Here is an 18,509-nt window from a genome sequence, read left to right as displayed (position 1 = left end):
CTGAGGAGGAGCGCGGTGTGCGGGTAACCGGGGCGGGCGGGGGGCGGCCGCCGCGGGGACGGCGATGATCGTGCTGGGCCGCGTCTCAGGCGCTCGCTGAAGGCGCTGCCTGCCCGGCCATGGCTCTGAGGGAGCTGAAAGTTTGCCTTCTGGGGGTAAGTGCTGGGCGGCGGGAGAGAGGGTGGGAGCGGAATGAGGGGCTGGCTGGAGAAGCTCTGTGGTGGCGGGGAGCCTCTTGTCAGAGCTCGGGAAGCCTCTGGTGATGGCGGAGAGCCTCTGTCAGGGGCTGGAGAGGCTCTGTGGCGATGGCGGAAAGCTTCTCCCAGAGCCTGGAGAGCCTCTGCCAGAGCCCGGAGAGGCGCCGAGTGTGCTGAGCGCTCCGCGGGCGCTGCCGGGCCCTCGCCCCGTCCCTCTGAGGGGACCGGGCGGACGCGCCTTCCTCTCCGCGAGGGAGGCGTCTGCCAGGGGTCAATAGCGCTTCTTTTCTGCCCTGTTCTCCTTTCTGAAAAATAAGAAAGGAAGTATGAGTATCCAATGCGCCCTTCGCTCTTCCTCCCAGGCCTTTTCGGGCTTGGAGTGCACAAAATAAATAGAAGCACCTGAAATCTAACTGGTGGGAGAGAGGGAGGGGCCTGAACTTATATTGTAGGAACATTTGCGGGAAAGTCTTGCAGGTGGTGGAAAGAGGAGACGTGGAGCAAAGTGAAGCAGAAATTTAAAAATTTCTAAGGGTATGAAGCTGTTTGTTGGCTTGGTTTGGTTGGAGAGCCCCACGGTGAACAGGTGGAGGTGTCACTACTATCACTGAAACCCTCTGTTCAAAGTTGTTTTTTGCTTTAAATGGCCACCTTGCCTTTCAGAGGGGAAGATTATGTGTTTGTGTGCCCTTCGTGTTGAGAAGGTATTTGGGATAACTACTGTTTGTGTTTGCCTGGCCTGAGAAACCTTTTGCCACAGAAGAAAAGGACAATAAGCACCCAGGAAAACTTGTCCTTGAATTCCCTGAGCCAGAAGCCACATCTGTGTTTCTCTTTAAGATTTGCTCTGATTAATGAGACTGCAAACAGTGGAAAATACAGAGCTGTGATAATGTGCTTTTTTTCAAGAGGAAAATAGCTTGGCAAGATGAACACAATTGTACATAGTGTACCCAAATTACTGCAATATTCAGGAGGTTTGAAAAAAAGCATGAATGATGTAAAACTTCATTTTCAGTGAAGCAGTTCCTCGGGGGTTTATTTCTTAAAGTTTTAATGACTCAGGAAATGTAAAGCAAAAAGTTTGTCTTCACACATCTTAAGTAAAATACAATTTCAAACATCCAGCTTCTACTGAGAAGCGTTTTACCACTAAGAGTTTAATTTCACTTCTACGTGTGACTTTTTTGTGTCTTTTGCTTTTTAACCATGGAGTCAATGGTGCAAAGATCTACACAATCCAGAATCTTCATGGTTTGTTTCCTCTTTCACCATTTTTAGCACGTAGAGTTGCATTAGTAACGTGTTTCAGGTGTGTCATAGAAGAAATTTCAAGTCTTTCATTAAGCAGGGTGGGACAGCATTAGTCAGAGGTTGAATGCATGTGTCACACTTGTATAATTTCATGTACTCCTCTGGTCCTCTATCCTGCTAAGCCTTACCCAGTTGCTGTATGTTTTACCAAAAGTGGTCTTTTCCCACTGCTGTTCCATTGGAAGGTGTGCATAGCTTTGTAAAAAAGCTTTAAAAAGTTTGAGTAATAATATGTGAATGCAGATTTTTGTGGTTCTTCAAAAAAATCTTAAAAATTTTGTTTGGAGACTATAATTTGTAACAGACCTTTCATTTTCTAGTAAATTAATGTAATACCTGAAGGATTTCACAACTTCTCTGAGATTCTCTGCAGGAATGTGTTATTCACTGCAGTTTACTGCAGGATTTGAGGACAAAAGAATCATGTCTGTAGTAATTAATAATGCTTTCAACTGTTTCTGTTTTTTTCTTAGGACACTGGTGTGGGCAAATCAAGTATTGTGTGGAGATTTGTTGAAGATAGCTTTGATCCCAACATCAACCCAACAATAGGGTAAGAAAGTCAATGAAGTAAATGTGATTTATGCAAGACTAAAATGAAATTACCTGAATAGATCACTTGGGAGTTGTGTGTGGCAGCTGAGTGTGGTAATAAACATAACTGCAGCCTTAATTAAGCTGTGTGGTACCTCAGGACACACAGGAGTGTTCTCAGCACTCCTGCAGCTTCCATTTTCAGGTGTGAGGTCTGGACCCATTTTTGTATTGTTAATCTAACCTAACAATGAATAAATTACACTACAGATGCTTCTTCTAAAGGGACAGCATGCTTTTCTCGTGCACAATCCTTAAATTTCAAATTCTAATTACTATGCATCTCCACGGTTTCTAATTCATTTTTTTAAGACTCAAGTACTGTAAGTCTCCTAGGTTTTTGAGGGTAGTTAACATACTAATTCAGGTAGGTCTCACCATTAATTAGTTAAAATGTTACACATCTGTAGGCAATGCACACACAAATCTAGCTGATGACACTGTTTTTGCAGTAAGTCTCCTAGGTAAGGGGAATATTTGAAATTTGAGCCTCAGAGTAGCAACATTATTGATCTCAAATCTTTGAATGGATAGAAGGAAGAGCAAGCATCAGGAATTCTTGGAGTGGTTGGATCTTTTTTTTTCTTTTGGTGTCTTTTTTTTTTTTTGGGCTGCTTTGATCAGAATCAATTTTTGGCTTATGGAACTTTGCTTGATGCCAAGAGGTGTGTGGGAGTGTCAGCACAACTTCCTGTCTCAGGTGTGGTGTCCCACAGGCTCTGCTGCAGCTTCTACCCAAAATATCCTGCTGATAAAGATCAGCTGTGTCTCATCCTGTCCTTCTGAAAAATTGGGGTCTCTGTGGTCTCTCTCTTTTCCCTTACACCCTCCTCTCTTTTTGAGTATAAATACTGATGTTAAACTGCAAAATGTTCTGTAGAAGTGTGCTTTTGTTTGAATTTCTCTGTTAACAGAGGTTTATTGGCAGTACTGAGATCATTGTAGCTGCTTGAAGTGACAGACTGAAAATCTATCTTTTACCAGCCTTAACAAAATCATTCACTGCTCTGAGGACTCCTTATTTTGGTAATTTGCTACATAAAAGAATCAAAACTTGCCCAAATGTAGGGATTATGTAAGGCTCCAACAAGATACACTGTCCAAAAACTTGAAGTAAATTAATTTTTTCTTTTTTTTTATGCCTTGCTTTTAATTCCCAATAAAATTATATTATTATAATAAAATAAAATATATATATAAAATATTTATTATAATATATATATTATATATTATTATTTATATTTATGTAAAATAAAATTATATTATTATTATTATTATTGGGAATAGTAGGTGGAAAAGACAAAGTAAGGATTAGAAGAGCTTTGAGAGTCTTGCAAAACTAAAGCTGAGACTGTTTCAACTTTATTCTCTGGGTCTTTGAGTTCATGAGATACAATCTTGTTTCCTGTCCTGTTTTCATTCCTCTTAGAATCAGCTGAGCAATCACACTTTGTTGTTGTCAGTGTTCATTGCTCAATTTCTGACATGGGCAGCTGCAGGAGCCCTGTCAGAACTCTGCAGCTTTTCTCCCCTCAGGATGCTGAGGGCAGAGTTAACCAGCAAATGCTTTAGGCACTGCAGAATATCCATTATAGCATCAAAAAGGAATATCAAACAAGTTACAGTGCCTACTTGGCTGGGAGAAGCAGCTGGGAAATTGAATAACAAACCAGACATTATTCCTACTAAAAGTCATCAAGGATAAAATTTGGAGGGTTTTGTCCACTCAATTGTCAAAGGATTTTGAGAAGCCTCTTGTCAGGTACCCCTGGGGATGGTTTAGTTGGGATGTGAATTACAGAAGCAACTTTTCAGGGATGTTTTGGTTTATAGAACCAAGTAAGATAAATTCAGTGAGGATCTATGATTCAGGAAACTGTTTCCCTATTGACCAGAGAATTCAGATTTGATGCATAATTTGCAGCAGTCTTGAAGGAAGTGAAAATCTCTGCTGTGCTTTGCAAGAGATATCCTCTCACTCTGGTCTTCTTCACTCATTGCAGAAATACATCAGGTAATTAATGGTGTTGAAATACAACTAGGCTCACTTTTATTGGAATGTGAACCTTCTTGAAAGCTCATGGTGGTAATGAATGTTCTGAGGATGTATTTACATTCTCAAAATGCATGAACTATGTCTTTTTTTTCAGAGCCTCATTTATGACCAAGACTGTACAGTATCAAAATGAGCTGCATAAATTCCTGATTTGGGATACAGCTGGACAGGAGAGGGTAAGTAAAATCAATATTTGTGGAGAAAGTTTGGGCCAGAGCTTGGGTTGTTTTCAGCTCTGCCCCTGGAAGTCACAAAGTGATCTGGTTTTACAAACATGTATTAGAACACTTGTTTCTGTGCAGATTCCTATCAAGATGTGAGTGCTGTAGATATGTTTTTATTTTTCATTCTCATGATTTAAGTAAAAGGTAAGGAAGATTGCCTAAGAGGAGTTTATGAAACAATGGTCTGGGTTTAGATGCACTGAAAGGGAATGGTTTTCCACAGAAAGCAAGGCTGCTGTGGGGGGAAGCCAGCAGCTCCCTCCTGTACCATTTCTGAGCTGAGTTTTCAACCTCCAACTGCAATATTTGCTGTCAGTGCAGCAACACAAGAATCAAAGTGAGATGAATTACCATGTTTCATGGTACAAGGAAGGCCTTGATTCTGGAAAAATACACAACAGCTGACACATTCTGTTAGCTTCACTGTTGGGGTTGTAAATGTGAGTAGGATGTAGAGTTAGGTTTTCCAGAGCAGTTTCAAGCAGTGTTACAGGTGATAACTACTCTTTTATTCTTTTGTAAAGTTTTACTAATTAAATCTGATGGTGTTAGAAGCTGTGTCCAATCTCTTTTAAAATTTAAATTTTAATTTGCTAGTTTGGGGTTTTGATCTCTGCAGCATGCATAGTTCTGAGGGAAGCAACAAAAGCTTTGAGGAAAATGACTAATCAGATGAAATCCCAGCTAATTAATTAGCATGATTTTCACTTGGAATTAAAAGGAAGTCTTTGCTAGGGTGGCTTGCTTGCTTATGGGTTCCTAGTAAGAGTGGTAGAAATTACAGCAGCTGCATTAACAGTGCTTGTTCTTGCTCTGACTGCAAGTGAACTACTGGCAGCTGCCAATTACTCAGATGAGTTTATTTAGGATGTGAGGTAACTCTGATAAAGGTTGGCTTAGAACTTTAGGATAACAATTGGCAAATACAGCTGTACTGCTTTTCAGGATTGGCTTGAGAAACAACCCAAAAAACCAAACCAACAAAACAATCCTCCCAGTAATAACAAACAAAACAAACACTTTATAAATCCTCAGTCACCCCTGTCCATAGGGACTTGACCTTTAGGGTTCCTGGTGGAGTTGAGCTGCCAGCTTTTTGGCTTGATAACAGCCTAGGAAGTAACTCAAGTGCATTTGTATGGTGATTTAGTGCTGTCAGTTTTGAATGACAATGTATTTCCTTCCAGCAGCACCATATAAAGCAAACTGAGGGATGTTTCTCAGGAATATGTCCAACACTATCTGTGTTATCAAAAATATCCTGAGCCCTTCCATTCTCAGCAGTCAGTCAGCATTTGCTGTAAATATTTTGTCTTGAGTGAACATCATAGCCCATTCTGGAATGTTATTGCTGCAAAGGGATATTCTGAGAGGTAGAGTAAGAATTTTTAGAGGTTGGTACTCTTAAATGAAAAGCTTTCTAAACATGCCTGCCTCTGTTTGGCAGGAAGCATCCATTATGTTTTAGCATTCCATCCTGTTCACTTTAACTGTGCAAGCAATGGGAGGACCCTGGAATTTGGCTTGAGCACATCTAATCTGAGGAAGCATCTCTGTACATGACCAGCATGTTCCTGGTCTATTTTTGGACTCTCAGTGATGCCTCTTTACTTTTCTTCCATACAAGTTGCTTGATATCTTTATTGAATCAAATATTGAATCAAAAAGGGAAAGGTGTCTTAACAGGACTCTGAGCCAGGAGCTGTGATACCTGTGAAGTTTATATTCCATATCTGGGAGAAATCACTTGAGACTCCAGTATAACAAGGAAATCAGTGAAATGTGGGCAGGGATGTTTGCTCTGAAATGATTCAGTGTCTTCACAAAGGTTCCTTTTTCCTTTGCATTGTCACTGCTGTCACAAATGGGCTGTACACCTGCCTGGCATGAAATCTGTAGCAGTTTTCTGGTCATGCAACATATCTGCCAATGAATTATGGAAGGGATTCCCTCTGTGGAATAGATCTGGAATACTAAAAATGTCCACACCATTCTTGGAACTGAAATGTCTCTGCTGAGCCGTGGTGTGGAATGCCTGGAATTCACAGTCCTGGCTTCTTGAGGAGTGTTTGCTGTTTCCCATTGGAAAGCCCAGCTGCACACAGTGCTGCACTGCACTGGGCACCCCCTTGCTCTCAGTGGCTTTGGGGTGCCTGGACCCCAAAGAGCTGGAAATGTGCACCAAGTCATTCACACACCTCATTTACACACATACCTTATTTCTTCTCTCATTTCTTCTACACTGAGTTCAATTGATAGGAGGTCACCTATGGTAATTAGGATTTTTGCCTTCTTACCTAACAGTTTTGAGTTTCCCTGCACCAGTCACATGCCCTTTTGGGTATGCCACACTCAGCAATACATTTTGGGGGAGGGTAGGGCAAAAAAATCTGTCAAATTAAAAGGTAAGTGGGAATTAAGAGAAAATATTTAAATACATTGAAACAATGCAAGGTAAAAAAAGAACTCTCAGCCAAGCTCTGCCCCCTCTAGAGATTTGAAGAATGTGCTGTTTGTGTTTATTTCACTGCAATTGCCCGTTTTTAAAGAATAATGTGATTTCATGCCTTTTCCCCACTCACTGCTTTTCTCTAACATCTTTTTGAGTCTCCATTCTTACTGCTTCCCTGGGAGCACAGAGGTGATGCTGAATGCTAAAGAGACAAATAAGTCTCTTTAATTTTTTAAATTACATTAGTAATTCTCTCAAAACACAAATTGGAGGCTGGGGGGCAAGCTGAAGTCTTTGGAAAAATTGCAAAAGGAAAATCCAGTGTTCCTGGTAACATCTGTTTTGTTAATATATTTTATCTGCTGACTGCTCTTAGGTGGAAAAAAGTATCTAAGTGTTAGGAGGCAGGAAATGAGAGTAATACAAAATCAGCAAGTGAAAGTTGGTTTATTCCCAATGTAAATAGTGAATAATCAAAAAGCCAGGTTGCAACCAGTCCAAGTGGTGGTTTACCAAATAGGTTTCCCTTTATATTTTAGTACTTAGATGGAAGAGAGGGATTCTGTCCCAATGTGAACTGAATGCCTGCCCATGTTTCCCTTTCCCACTATTAAATATTTTTATATTCTGAACTTTGCATTCAAAATCCTATTTTCAAAACAGAATTTGAGAGCCAAATGTAAATGGTCTGGAATTCTGCTTTATAGCAAGATTTTTATGATTTATTATATTGCTCTCAGTTGAACTGTACTAAGCAAAAGGAAATTGGTATTTTATTAGAAATGAATAAGCCTTTATGAAAAACTGTATCCAATTCATTATTTTTACCCTGAGTAATAAGATGCACAAAAGCTCTAAATCATAATGCTTACATGAAACCAACACATGCAGTTTATTCTGCACTTTGAAGGAGAGTTCTGGTTGCTGGTTTAGTTGTCTTGGCTTTCTTAAAGTTGGCAGAATATCCCACTGTTCTTAAGAATTCTTCATTGAGATTTTTGATGCAACTTGATTGTCTACTTTATTACTTTTTTTTAGCACTGGATTCATATGGTTCTGTCCACTCAAAAGTACAGACCTGCTGTAGATTTAATTCTGAAAATCACAAGAAAGCAGCCTTTTATCTAGCATGTTCCTTAAAGCTCTATTTGCAACAGGGCAGATAGGTGTGGGCTTTTGCAATTTTTTGGTTTAAACATGCTTCTAAATTTGAGGGAAAAACTGAAGCAAAATCCTTAAAGCCATAAGTTAGATTCTGAAGAAATCAACATTTCTAGCATTTAAGAGTGGTGATTGATCCATGGGGGTAGGAGTTGACAGCAGCTTCTGAACATTTCAGATCAAAATTAATAAACACTGGTTTTCTTAACATTTTTGTCTTACTCAAAATTGACCTTGCTTCTCCCTGCATTTTTGCCCTTGTTTGGTGTTTAAAGCTGAGCACATGCATGTTTGTGCAGACAGTCTGTTAAGGGAGAGGTTCTAATCTGGGCAAAATAAGATCCAGTTTGCTTTGCTGCTGTTTGCAGTAGGAGCTGCTGAGCCCACGGGATTTATGGCCTGTCCTTAGGAGAACAGTGCCTTCCTGGGAGATTGTGTGCTCTGCTGCACAGGCTAATTGTGACTGGGAGGGAAAGTTTCTCACTGCTGTGATCTTGGTTTTCCCTGTTTGCAATAGTAACACTGATGCTGGTGGGGTTCTGGAGGCAGTGCAAGGTCAGGTTTGTGTTTGCTGTCTTTTCCAGTTCCGCGCTTTAGCCCCGATGTATTACCGAGGGTCAGCAGCGGCCATTATAGTGTATGACATCACAAAAGAGGTAAGAAACCTGATCTTGACCCAGCATTACAACTTCTGGGGTTTTTTATTTCTGTCATGGGCCAGTTCTGACTCTTAATTTCTTAATTCTTTCCGTCCTCTTCTTTTTTTGTTTTCCCACATTAGGAAACTTTCTCAACATTAAAGAACTGGGTTAAAGAGCTTCGCCAGCACGGACCTCCCAACATTGTTGTAGCTATTGCAGGAAATAAGTGTGATCTTAATGATGTCAGGTAAATAACTGCTGTTATTATATATTTTATATTTTGGGTATTTTTATTTTTTTATATATTATATATTTTGAGGGTTTTCCTTAAGCCCTAGCATTAAATATTTTAATGTTTTAGAGCAGCTGAAAGGTATAGAACAATTTAAGCTGTTCTGCTGTAGTGTTGTAGTTTCACAAGGGATTTGAGCTGTTTCTGCTGTCAGAAGATGTGGTTAGTCTGCCCTTGGATGGTCTCACCCACTTCCTCCCCTGTGCTGGTGTGAGCACACGTGTGACTGGGCAGTAAATTGGGCTGTAAAATACATCCAGATTAAAACTAACCCTTATTTAAAAAAACCCCAAAACTGATCCAAGTATATTTATCTTTCTCACACCATGAATACTTGCTGGCATAACAGTGTGGGGATAGCAGAGTTAGGAATGAGCATTTACAGGGAGACAGGATTACCTTTTCTGGTGGCAGTGCCAAGTTACACAAACCCAAACTGCCTGTGAAACTATAGTGTAATAGAAGCTGTTTACCTCACTTTACAAGAAGTGCCCCTGTCAGTCTGTAGCACCTCATTTTGTCAGGAAAAACACCAAGCCTGTTGGAAAGCATTGTGTAGGTTTTTCTAACTTGCTTGTTCAGGTGCCTTCCTTCCCTGCTTAAATATTGGGGTGGAATTGGCTGGGGCCAAAATAGTTGCAGGGAGCGGGAAAAGCTCTTGAGAAACTTTATGAACAGCCAAACTTTCAGGAAGGCATGTACTAAAAACAAAAGAAGGCCTTTTTTATTGATGTCCTGGTTAAATAAGCCAAAATTCAGAAAGAAGGTGTGTGTAAACTTCTTGGGTTTAGGTTTTGCTGGAAAAGGCAGCACAGCTGGTGTCTCAAAGGAGACAGCTGGTTATATGTTTAAAGAACCACTGCAAAGGTTGCTCTGAGTATGGTTTTACAAATTGTTAATACCTAGAAGTTATCTAGTGAGCTCTAATAACTTTCATCAGAAGTAGCATGTCTTTTGAAGGAAATAGAGTGTAAAATTATTTAGAGCAGAATTCACATCTCACATGCTCAGCTGGCATCAGCAGTGTAAGCATTGCTCTTCAAGCTAATGAGCAAGATTCCTTGTACTTTAGTCAGAGGCAATATTTGAGTCACTGCTCAAAGTCCATTCCCTTGATATCCTAAAGTCCCTCATTGCTGAAAGTAGCCTGTGTGTGGTAGAAATTGTACGTGAAGTGATACAATGTAAAGTCCAGAGTTCCTTACAGCTGCTGGGGTTTGTATTTTTCATTTTGTTTCAGGAAATAGACAAAATCATCAACTTGCCTGCTTTGGGGTGCAGGATAACTTGTACACCTGTGTGCTCAGTATAAAAATATTCCTTTTTTATAGCTAAATATTTATGCAAAGTAAATGCTGTGCTGATGATTTGTGCAGTGTTGGGAGATAACTTTGGTTTTGTAAACAGTCATAAGAAATGCACAGCATGATTGCAAATAATGCTTTAGGATCTTCTTAGGTGTTCTAAAGGTGGTGGGGTGAATATCACACCAGAAGGATTGATTGCAGGCCTGGGCTTAGAGCACTCCAGACAAATTCACTGCAGGGTTGGCAGATGGATGAAGGCCTTGGGTGTTCATGACTGTGCTCAGACCTCAGGGCAGGGAGACAGCACAGGGTAAAGAATGAGCACCAGCTTCAGCAGGAGGTGATGCTAAACAGCTAAAATATTCATTATAGGAGACACTTAAAAACTTCATCTGTCCCTTAAGGTTCTGAGTAATGGTTTCTTGTGCATTCATGATTTTTTCTTTTTTTTTTTTTTTTTTTCCCAGAGAAGTCATGGAAAAAGATGCTAAAGACTATGCAGATTCCATTCATGCAATATTTGTAGAGACAAGTGCGAAAAATGCAATAAACATTAATGAACTCTTTATAGAAATTAGTAAGTATTGAAACAGTTTAATTAGTAAGTATTTAAACTACTTTCTTCTGCAAAAAGCTTGAGTAAAAATTTGATTTCTATATTACTTTTTTTTGCTGTTTGGGTGAAAATTTATGGACTTTATACTAAAGTCATTACAATCTGACATGACTACAAACTGCAAAATAAGCTGCATGAATTTCTGGTCACCTAATGACCTCTAAATATTCCTTCTAGAGGTTTTCAGCATACTGTGATGCTGCTGGATAAACAGCAGGCCTGGTTCTCCTGTCAGAAGTCAGTGTCATCTTACCATGCCTGTTATTGAATGTTCCAATTAGTGCTTCCAAGGTTATGGAGGAGGAGGGAAATGGCATGAGGACAATCCAGACTTTATACATCTGAGAAAATGAATTAAGTTCTCACTCTTAGTGCTTGTACTTAGGCAAAAAAAAAATATATTTTTAAAAATATAAAAATTCATAAATGCCAAATTACTACATGGGGAATAGCAACTACTGCACGTAAATTTTCCTCAAGTATGTTTGTAGTACCTTGGGGGTTTTTTATATTAAATTGCAAATCTTTTCTGTCCCATTTGTGGTGAGGACAACAATGATACTTTTTATATGTATGAATAAAAAGACAGTATTCCAAAGTGAATTCTATGCAATACTATTTGGAGGATATGTATCAAGTAGCAGCACCAGTGTGCAGGTGTGTCAGCCTGTTTGTGAAAAGAGGACTAACTACAGAAACATCAGACTTAAGAAAAAAAAGAGGGTCTGTAGAAGCAGCTGAATATATTGAAGCTGATGTAAAAACTACGTGCTGTAGATTAGCTGCCTGATTTATTGACTTAATAGTTGCTCTCTGAAATTGATCTTGAATAAATTATGGGGGGAAAAAATCATAAATCCTCCTCAGAAGAGAATGCTCAAGCAGGAGCAGTCCATTGTAAAGACTGATGAGATGAGTGAAGCAGCTCTCTCGACAAGCACTCCTTTGTTAAGCCCGGTGCAGGTAATCTGTGGAAATCCAGGTCAAGATGGTTGTTCTGAGCTATTCCAGATGGTATTGCATCCTGCAAAGTATTCTCCAAGTGCTTTTACAGCTTAGCTGTCCAGGTCTAGATGAATCTGAAGGGTAACTGCTGCTAAATTGACTTCAAACTGCCTGTGCTGTCCTTTTGTGCAGCCGTCCCTCTTACAGACATAACACAGACTGTTGCTGCCATCCTGCTGGGCAGGAATGTCATCCCTAGTGACCTACAGCTAATTGAAGGCACATTTTTGTATACACAGCATACACCAGATGCTTAGAACCAGTTTCAAGTCTAACATTTCCTATATATTTCTTTTTCCTGCCTCCTTGTAGGTCGCAGAATTCCATCCACTGACACCAACCCCGCCTCCAGTGGGAAGGGCTTCAAGCTTCGACGACAGCCATCGGTGACCAAGCGCAGCTGCTGTTGACTGACCCCCTTAGAAAGTCAAACTTTATATCCAGTAGGTGGTGTTGGAAGTTGATAGTTCACGTTGGGTTTATCTATCAGTCTTAGATCTTTATCTGCCGGCGTTCAAAGCCGCCAGGTCCCCAAGCAGGGCCCGGCCCGTCGGACACCTGAGCGCAGCAAGGACTGCAGAGGGCAGGGCAGCCTGCTGGCCCCCAAGGCCTGCAGTGACCCTGCACCCACAGGGAATCCACCATCACTTCTTTGGCCTTGCTCCATTGGAAGGTGACTACATGGATGGTAGAACTGAAATGTTTTCGTAGTTTTGTAAACAAGGTTTTTGGGAGGGTTTTTTTGTAAAAAGGGAAATGAGCACTTTTGTGGGAGATTGGGTTAGGAGGAGTCTGGAGGTTAGATGGTATTTCTTCCTTTTCTTCAGTGAGCCTATTTTATATTTTGGTGTAGCTGCTCCAAAGTGTGATGGGACAGTTGATGTGAGATGGCTACAGAATAAGCAGCTGAAGACAAATAGTAGGCAAATCAGTCCATCCAGTCCCCAAGTCCCATTTGCACTTTTTATTTAAGAATGATCTGCACTGGGGGTGGGGACACAAGCAACAGATCTTAAACCACAGACAATCTTCTTTTTCATGCTGACTGTAATCACTTTAAGGCAAACTGGTATGCTGATAGGCATCTTTTTGTTGTTACGAGTTTTTTTAATATTAAGATATTGGTTAAAGAAAATTACTCATAGATCTGACTAAATGAAGTGGTTACTGACTAAAATGAGATGCTGTAAACGTGCTGCCAGTGGTTCTGATAAGACCTAGAAGGTTTTGGGGAAGCTTTTAATTGCTTGGCATGTGTAAAGTGTTCATATTATATTTATGAGACCAGTGTTTAAAGTGTTATAAATTATGTAAAAACAGTAAAAAATAATAGAGTCTTCTACACTCCTTCCATTCCACACCTAGGGATAAACTCTTGGGGAATCTCCATGGGGGTTTTTTCCTGCATTTTAGATATTGTCACTGTGAGTTCATCCAGAGGCAGATGAAATTCTTTCTCTTTCAATGACATTTGAAAGGGCCAATAGAACATCCTGTTGGGGCAGCACAAGGCCTGTCTGTTGAACAAGCTTTCACCTAGGGTGCACCAGTCTTTCCTATTTTAGGCACACAAATACACATAGGAAGTAACCTTAAGACATGTGGTAATGTAGATCATTACCTCTTGGTTCCTGGGGTTTTTCATCTGTGAGGGTTTGTAGCAAATCAGTGTTTAGCTTATTCTGTATGGATTTAGTAGGCTTTCAATTAAACTATAGGTTGACCATACCTGTTTATGCTATTTTATTTATTTTTACTTTTTGTTTCTTACCAGCACTAGTGAGAAACTTTTTTACTTTTGAAGAAAAAGAGCTTAATAGACTTGAGTATATAATAAAATATGCTGGTTAGCTTTAGTATCCAACTGAGCTCATGATGATGCTTATTCTTTTTTTTTTAATCTGGTTTTCTATCATCTCAAGTATTTTCTCTGAAGGAAATGTAGAAAAAAATGTAAGAAATGAAAGGACTTGTACTTCAGATTCATTTGTGTTACTGAAAATTGTTGGAGAGCTGGAGCAGAGCAGGCAAACTGGTACATGGAGGTTTTTGGACAGGTCAGTGAGTTTAATGATATTTGGTGACTGCATTTTGGTCATGCCTTTTCCTTCCCCTGCTGCATTGCCAATTCTGCCTTCTTTGCCATAGTCCCACAGGCTCCATGCTTCTAGGGGGCCCAAGAAATCCAACTTTGAGGGTATGCAGCCTCTGGTCTTGGATTGCTGCAGGTAAAGTGTAACAGCCAGTGTTCCAGACTGCCCAAACTGCCAGCCCTGGAGTGAGGCTGCTTCTTAATATTTGCCTGTTTAAAAATCAGACAGTTGATGTAAGTTCTTCTGAGCCCAGAGAAGTGTTTATTGATCACTGCTGAATGCTGGAATGCAATCTTCCCTGCATGAGATGCACATGCTCATTGTTTCATTTCTGGTAGAGAAAAGTGGTTTCTTTTGTATTAATAATTTGTTCGGTCAGCTGCTTTGATCTTGCACTAGGCTTGCTGGAATTGATTATATTTTGTCCTAACATAGCTTCTGTTTGGAGTGTTTGGAGTGCAGATTATCAACCATTCCAGCTAAATTTTTTATAACTTTTTTCCTGGTAAGAAGTTGTTAAAAAAAGCTCAGGATTGAAGTTTTATTCCACCATGTCTTTCTGTCTAATGAGTGGAGCTCATCAGAGAGACTCAACTTTCAGATGCTGTCAAAGGGGATTACACAATCTCAGAATGGTTCAGGTTGAAAGGGACCACAGTGAGTAATCTGCTTCAGCCTCCCTGCTCCAGCAGGGTCATTCCAGAGCACATTGCACAGATTAATTTCTGCAGACCATGTTTGAAAGGGCAAAGTGTCATGTATGTAAAAATGTAATGAGGTGTATGTTATATCATTGATCCAGAGCATTTGTAGCTGAAAAAATATGACTAATGCAACTTCTGAACTCCACCAGTTCTTTCTCATGAAAGTTATAGAATTGAATTAAATTTGATAAATATTTCATTTTTAAGCTTTGGAGCAACCTGAATGTGCTCTCCAGTTTTGGAGGGTGTCTTCATCTGACCCTCTCTTGAAACAGTCACTTAGCTGACTTGCCAGGTTCTCAATCTGTGCTGCAGGTAGTTTTGTAGGATATTTTATATACATCCTGAAAACTGGTATATCAAATACCCAACTAGGTGAAATTTGGAAGCTGACATTTAGTATCATTTAATAATCATACTACTGAAAATTGGTATAGGTGCTTTGAAAAGTTCTGAGACAATTCGAACAACTTTTGCTGTTACTGTGAAGGTAAAGGCTTTATTTTAGGTCCAACAAATCACTGCACTCCAGATCCCTGCTGACACCAGTGAGACCCTTCCTTTAAGTGCAGCAGGATCAGACAGTTAATGGTTTAGGGGTTGTTTTATGCAGACTGGAGTCTTTGATGTGTTGCTTTACATTTAATGCCACCAGCCTGCTCAAGAAGGATTATTTACTTGCTTGGGAAGAGGGTAAGAGGAGAGGAGACAGGACCTACTTATTGATTTGGAAGTCTAATCCTTCAGCCTGGTTGAGGGAGAGCTACAATCTTGGTTAAAGCTTCATTTTAATTATCAAAAAGTAATTCACGGTGGAAATCTTGAATGGTTTCAAAGTTGGCCTCAGCAAGATTTTTTTTCTTACACTATTAAGGTTAAATTATTCCTTCACATTAGTGTTTAGTTGCAGTAGAACACATTACTAGTTGGAAAAGGAAGCTTTAGCAGTGATGTTTGAATTCCTTGCTTGTGAAACAGTCTTTAGTGTGTGTTAAGGATGGTGTAGGCTATTTGTGGTGAGCTGTGTCAGCAATCTGCCCAGGAATGGATGATTTACAGCACAGAAGCTGTCAGAACAGTGGAGCTGCTCACCCTGGGGTGAACCTCACTCAGCAGCAATAGGCACAGACAAACAGGGCAAAATCATCTCCAAAACAAGGAGAAGCTGCATCATTCACTGGCTTCAACTTCTGCACTGCCTGCTCATTTTGTAAAAAGGCTTCATGCATCTCTCCTGAATACTTACAGCCTCTAGAAACGGCTTTTGGCTCATAGTTGAGAGAAAAGGACAAACTTTCTTAACTTTTCTAGCAGGGAGTCATTGTACAGCCACCTGAGATGGTTTGTACATCACAAGTCAGTCACTCAAAGCAGAATTGTATACTTGGAGTTAAGTCTCTAAAACTCTGCAAAACATTCCCTAAAGAAAACTGTTGGTGTTTCTTGTTCAGATCCCATCTCTGCTAATAGATCACAGCCTAGTGATGGTAGGTGACAGAGGATTTACAGAACTATGATGATGGTGTGAATTACCAATGTAAGATGGAAATACAGGTTTAGTATTAAAATAGTCATGTTAGCTTTCCTTTGAGTCATATGGCTCCAGCTTGTCAAAAGGAATATGCTTGAAAATACATATTTGTGTATCATAACAAAAATTCAGGTGCCAAAATGGAATTCCCTAAAATTATTTTAGGCCTTCTGACACTAATGTTTGTTTCTGAAAAATCCCTTCTGATATTCTGGAGGTCTCAAAAATCTGAATGTAAACCATTTCTTGCTCAGCTACCATCAGAAATGCACAACTTGGAAAAGTTTGAACAAGCATGACTAGTCTTTATCCCTAAAGTGTCACGGATACAAATCTTTCAAGGGTATAAGACTATTCTGAAATCCAAGAATACTGAGCTTAATGTCAAAATGTTCTTAGGGTCATCTTTTTCCTCCTTCCCCCCTCCATTTCCTCCCACCACACCCAACCCTGAATTTTTAACATAGTGTTGTCAGAGTGTACATGCTATAAAGATCTATTCAGAAATACTTAGAGAAGTTCTAATGGCTGAGAGTTACTTGGTGCTCCCTATTTTACATCAGGAATCGAGGCAGTAGGATGAGTTTTCTTACTGTAGAATTAAGATTTCTAAGAAGAAATAATTTTGCTGTTCCTCTTACATCAACCTGCAAATTGATGTTCCTAAGTTTTTGCTTAAACACTAAGTATAAATTTTATTTAAGGAGCTAATTACCTTTGTAAAGATTTTCTTTTAAGAAGGTTGGGGTTTGCTTTGCTTGGCTTCTGTTGATGTTTTCACATAAGTATTGTTGAACAAACCAATTTTTCAAATGTTGAAGGACACAGACCACCCTTCTGTCATGCTCTTCATCACTGTGGGTGTGATACTCCATCCAGTTGTTGCACTTGAATATTCTGTAACTCTGACACCTTGATAGATTCACTGCTACTATCTTGCCTCACTTTTACTCCTGTTACAGTATGTATTTCTTATTAAATCCATTATGTTTTCTTGGCAATTTGTTCTTTGTTTCCTTATGGGATTTAGACAAGGATAGGTGGTGAGTGTCTCTTTTGCCACAAAGTTCTAGAAGTATCTGTCACAGCAGCAAATATTTGTAAGCAAAAGGGTAATTCATTAGCACAGCCTTATGAAACTGTCACAGCAGCTGAGACCTGTGCCATGACTGTATTTTACCACATAGTGAAGGCTAAATTCACCTGGAGGAACAAGTTATTGAAAGCCTCTAGTCCACTCTTCTGCATTTTTACTTCCTTTCTTGTATTTCCTCTTTCTGAAATTGTGTATCCAACACTGACACTGTGAGAGTGAGTTAATTGATTTAAGGCACAGAAATGGATTGCATTTCTGTAGCTAAGATGCTTAAGACCTCCTGGCAATCTTCCCACTTGGACCCCCCACACTGAGGGCAATGAAGAAAAAAAGGTTTTTTTTCTGAATGAGAAATTGCATTTGTGTGTTCAGGACACAAAAATAACCTGATATGCATAGAGCTCTTGCAGTGTAGTAAATGTTTGCCTGTAAAACGTGTAAAGGTTAACCTTTGTGTCAGCAATTCTTGTCACTCATAACAACATTCTGCCTTTTCATTCTAGGATGGGCTAACCTGTTCCAAGGGTTGAAAGGTCTGTGCCTTCTTACTCTGTTATCTCTTACTAAAACAAACTCAAGCCGCTCCAAGTTACAGAGCGTTTGCAGCACTGTAAACTGCACAAATTCCCACCCATTGCTTCACTGCATGAAGTGTAGTCAGATTACTAGTGATGAAATATTGTAGTGATGAATTCCCAAGCTTATGAATGTTTTGAGACTTTTTTTTAGTCTTCTCTTGGGCTGGTCCTGAGAGCGTGTACAGGTTTGTCTGTATTGTTGGTTTGTAGATGCTAATGAGGAAAACCAGGCTTTTGTTCTCTCCTTTTTGTTTGAGTCCTTACACTCCCATATAGTGCATAGAATGCAAATAAAGAAATGTTGATTTGACATAATGTAAACAGCCTTTTCAGCCTAAGCATTCATAATAAACTTTTATAGTGTAATAACATGCTAAATCACTACCAGTCTGATGTATTGTGCAAAACAAAAAGGTGTAAACATTTTATTAATAAAATGCTTTGTTTATAAATATGCTGGCTTGTTTATAAATGCTTCCAAAATTCTCCACATCTTAAAAAACAGTCTCTATAGCAATATAATTACAGAAGAGGAATGTAAGCAATAGCTTATATGTACAAATGACTGGAATATCTGTTTTCCAAAAGTCCTGACTACTGGTGTGCAGAAACTGGAGCTTTTCTCTGGTCTGTGTACACACAGACAAA

At 39.6% G+C, this 18,509-nt stretch overlaps 1 protein-coding gene across 1 annotated transcript; it reads left to right on the top strand.

Moving 5' to 3' along the window:
* The first annotated feature begins 15 nt into the window (after positions 1 to 15).
* RAB22A (RAB22A, member RAS oncogene family) lies at positions 16 to 18,315 on the top strand. The gene is made up of 7 exons (XM_074553779.1): positions 16 to 155; positions 1,985 to 2,064; positions 4,256 to 4,337; positions 8,583 to 8,654; positions 8,780 to 8,886; positions 10,706 to 10,815; positions 12,172 to 18,315. The coding sequence occupies exons 1-7, from the start codon at positions 120 to 122 to the stop codon at positions 12,267 to 12,269; spliced, it is 585 nt and encodes a 194-aa protein (XP_074409880.1). The 5' UTR covers positions 16 to 119; the 3' UTR covers positions 12,270 to 18,315.
* The last annotated feature ends 194 nt before the right edge of the window (positions 18,316 to 18,509 follow it).

This window comes from Zonotrichia albicollis, chromosome 17 (genome assembly GCF_047830755.1).
Source record: "Zonotrichia albicollis isolate bZonAlb1 chromosome 17, bZonAlb1.hap1, whole genome shotgun sequence".
Taxonomy (NCBI): domain Eukaryota; kingdom Metazoa; phylum Chordata; class Aves; order Passeriformes; family Passerellidae; genus Zonotrichia; species Zonotrichia albicollis.
Note: the sequence above shows the minus strand (reverse complement) of the source record. Positions and strands in the feature narration are given on the sequence as shown.

What these genes read in the sequence shown, in the direction of transcription:
- RAB22A (XM_074553779.1), top strand. Translation starts at nt 120, where the DNA reads ATGGCTCTGAGGGAGCTGAAAGTTTGCCTTCTGGGG. An exon ending in TGAAAGTTTGCCTTCTGGGG is followed by an intron (nt 156 to 1,984) that starts GTAAGTGCTGGG and finishes TTTTTTTCTTAG; the next exon opens with GACACTGGTGTGGGCAAATC. An exon ending in ATACAGCTGGACAGGAGAGG is followed by an intron (nt 4,338 to 8,582) that starts GTAAGTAAAATC and finishes TGTCTTTTCCAG; the next exon opens with TTCCGCGCTTTAGCCCCGAT.